Source organism: Phaenicophaeus curvirostris, chromosome 2 (assembly GCF_032191515.1).
Source record: "Phaenicophaeus curvirostris isolate KB17595 chromosome 2, BPBGC_Pcur_1.0, whole genome shotgun sequence".
Lineage (NCBI taxonomy): Eukaryota > Metazoa > Chordata > Aves > Cuculiformes > Cuculidae > Phaenicophaeus > Phaenicophaeus curvirostris.
In genome coordinates this window covers 120,741,562-120,744,607 of record NC_091393.1, presented here as the reverse complement: position 1 = coordinate 120,744,607, position 3,046 = coordinate 120,741,562, and the positions used below count along the sequence as shown (strand labels likewise).

The 3,046-nt window shown below is 51.5% G+C and overlaps 1 protein-coding gene across 1 annotated transcript; it reads right to left on the bottom strand.

The window, feature by feature from the left end:
• Nucleotides 1-786: 786 nt before the first annotated feature.
• Nucleotides 787-2,802, bottom strand: LOC138717557 (ankyrin repeat domain-containing protein 9-like). Its single transcript, XM_069851075.1, has one exon. It carries the CDS (start codon nucleotides 2,538-2,540, stop codon nucleotides 1,650-1,652), a length of 891 nt encoding a protein of 296 aa, XP_069707176.1. The 5' UTR covers nucleotides 2,541-2,802; the 3' UTR covers nucleotides 787-1,649.
• Between the last annotated feature and the right edge of the window lie 244 nt (nucleotides 2,803-3,046).

Here is a 3,046-nt window from a genome sequence, read left to right as displayed (position 1 = left end):
GCTTGGGTCCAAGATAAGGGCACTGGGATCTTGCCAGTGGTGCTGAGCATGGCCAGGAGCGCAAGACCAGTGCCTTGAACATCACAGAATCACAGAACAACCAGGTTGGAAGAGACCCACCGGATCATGGAGTCCAACCAGAGCTCTGCCTGGGCAGCGAGGCACGGAGTTCCCAGGGAGCAGGACTGCCTCAGCCCCACATTGTGCAAACACCCCCTGCCTCCCAGGGCACTCAGTGGGAGCCGTTTGTGTTTCCCAGGATCGGCCCCTCTGTCTTCACCTGGGTGCAGAAACACTATAACAGACAAGGAGTGACAGCCTTTCACAGCAGAACATCAGACCCCAGCACAGGGTAAGCAGCAATGATCCAGTGGGTCTTTTCCAACCTAGTGGTTCTATGATTCTATGATTCTATGATTCTATGATTCTATGATTCTATGATTCACGGAATCACAGAATAACCAGGTTGGAAGAGACCCACCGGATCATCGAGTCCAACCATTCCGATCAAACACTAAACCATGTCCCTCAGCACCTCGTCCACCCGTGCCTTAAACACCTCCAGGGAAGGTGACTCAACCACCTCCCTGGGCAGCCTCTGCCAGTGCCCAATGACCCTTTCTGTAAAGAATTTTTTCCTAACGTCTAGCCTAAACCTCCCCTGGCGGAGCTTGAGGCCATTCCCTCTTGTCCTGTCCCCTGTCACTTGGGAGAAGAGGCCAGCACCCTCCTCTCTACTAATGATTCTATAATTCTATGAAACACAGGTGGCTCTGAGACACATGAAGAAATCAAGTTAGTGAGCTATGTCTCCTGTGGGACACATTCAGCCCTAGAACACAGGTTAAGGGGAAGTAATGTCACTTATGGAGGACAAGGCTTCCACCTGCCCTGCTCTGATTTCCTTTTATTTTCCTGGATAGCAAGGACAATGGTTCCTTCCCCATTGCACACTGTCCATAGAGGTATCAGGGCTGGGATTACCTTTAACTCCCTCCCTCCCGGGTGAGGAGAGATGCTTCCCAAGAGCTGTGCTGCCCATCTCTATCCCAGCTCCCCCAGGAATTCACACTCACCGTCGCTCTCTGAACTCTTGCCCTCACGCTGTGACCTCCTTAGTAAAATCAGGTGCCCTGCAGAGCTGCTCTGCATCCCCACAGCATCAGCCACGGGTGTTTTGGGTGTTATAGGATGCTGCTACATTGTAAGAAAGGAAATGTGGTGTCAGAACCCTGTTGGAACAGGACGGTGTTCCTTCGCGCTCCAGCAGAACACAGTCTCACGGTGACACCGTTTACAAATCCCACCAGGCACATTGTTCTTTTTCACCCCAGTGCCTTACACACGTCAGGGTTATCACATTGAGAAATTCAGAAACATGGACCCCAGCAACAGCCAAGAAACCAAACATAACACATCTCAACTACAGTTAACCCTTCACATGCACAACAACACGGAAAACAGGGAGGCTTTTGCCTGTAAAAGTGCCTGCAATCAGTTAAAAAAGACATTTAAAATCTTGTCATAAAACATTGGATTTTCCAGCACAGCCTGGTAGTCAAGTACTGAGATCACACAGAAACGCAGAGGGTGGTGGGTGACTGGCCCCCTTACGTTGCCTTTGAAAATCCAAGACCCAGCAAATAAAGTCAAGGAAAAACATTTACCATGTTTTTTGTCGGTAGCTTTTTGCCATAGGATGGCAAGGGCTTTAGTGCCTGAGGTATGGGGAGTTCCTGGATGCTCCTAGGGAAGTGGGATGGGGGGAGAGTCTGGAGAATAGTTTGCATAGCTTGCAGGTATAAAGAAGCAGGCGTGTTCCCCACCAGGCTGTTGAACTTGTCTTCCCCCAGCAAAGCCGTCCAGTGGTCCGGGTGCTCCTGCAGAACTTTCCGCATCTTAAACTGTGGGTTGGGCATGAAGAGCAAGAGGTAGTCGAGGCAGAGCTTCTTTGATGCCACGTTGACTTTGGAGTCCCACATCTGCTCCAGGATGACATCCAGTGGGGTAAGCCCTTTACTGTCCTCTATCCTGGGAGAAGCTCCGTTCCCGAGGAGGATGAGGACAGTCTCCGACCTCAGCAGCTCACAGGCAAGGTGCAGGGGGGTTTTCCCATCTTCCAGATGAAAGCAGCCAGTCCTGTTGATGTAGGAGTTCAAGCTGGGAAGCTTGTGTGAAATTTTGATGATAAGCCCTAAGATATCTCTCCTGTCGTACGTGACCGCCATGGCCAGGTGAGGAGCAGAGGATGGGCAGTAGCAGAAGTGCTCCCCAGGCACCTTGAGAGCCTCCTCGGGAAAATGAGACAGCAGATACTGAGCGTAAGGCAGGTGGTTATGCACCACTGCATAGAGAAGGGCTTCTGAAGGTGAGTAGGTCCTTAAGCTGGCATTCTCCTCCCAGTAAAAATACTCCATAGTTCTCATGTCTTCCAGCATCCACACAGGCTTGTGATCTCGCACAGCCTGGTAGAACATGTAGGATAAGAATTTGCAGTGCCTGCTCTGATCATCCTGCAGGCTGGCTTGGTTACTGGCCATGGCTCAGCAAATAAAGAGCAGCTCCCCGCAAAAATCGCTCCAGACTGTAAGATCTGTGCACTCGGAATGCAGATCCCGACGCTGCCGCAACCTTCAGGCTGTCATTGCTGCCGGACCCGCACTGGCTGTACTGCACAGGCTGCTCATCTCCACCCATCCATTGTTTTTCCCCTCACTGCAGTGGGTTTGTTTAGGTAAGCACAATCCCACAGGCTCCGTTAACCCGTGCCATGCAAGCCGATGCTCGGGGAGCACCTCCTGCTCCACGCGTGGCACAGGTTACTGGAACGCTGTCAGGCTGCCAGTGATTTCATACACACGCAGCGAGAGGGAAGGCAGGGAGAGACTAAAATAAGCTTGAGAGGTGAAGCAGATTCCTGTCTGCATTTCGTGTCTAACCAGACCAGCCCAGACACTGCAGCAAGCGCAGCAGCAATATTTGTCTGGGTTCTGTGTGTCACACACACACAAGCAGCTCATTATACAGGGGAAAATGGGTAGCAGTG

What these genes read in the sequence shown, in the direction of transcription:
- LOC138717557 (XM_069851075.1), bottom strand. Translation starts at nt 2,540, where the DNA reads ATGGCCAGTAACCAAGCCAGCCTGCAGGATGATCAGAGCAGGCACTGC.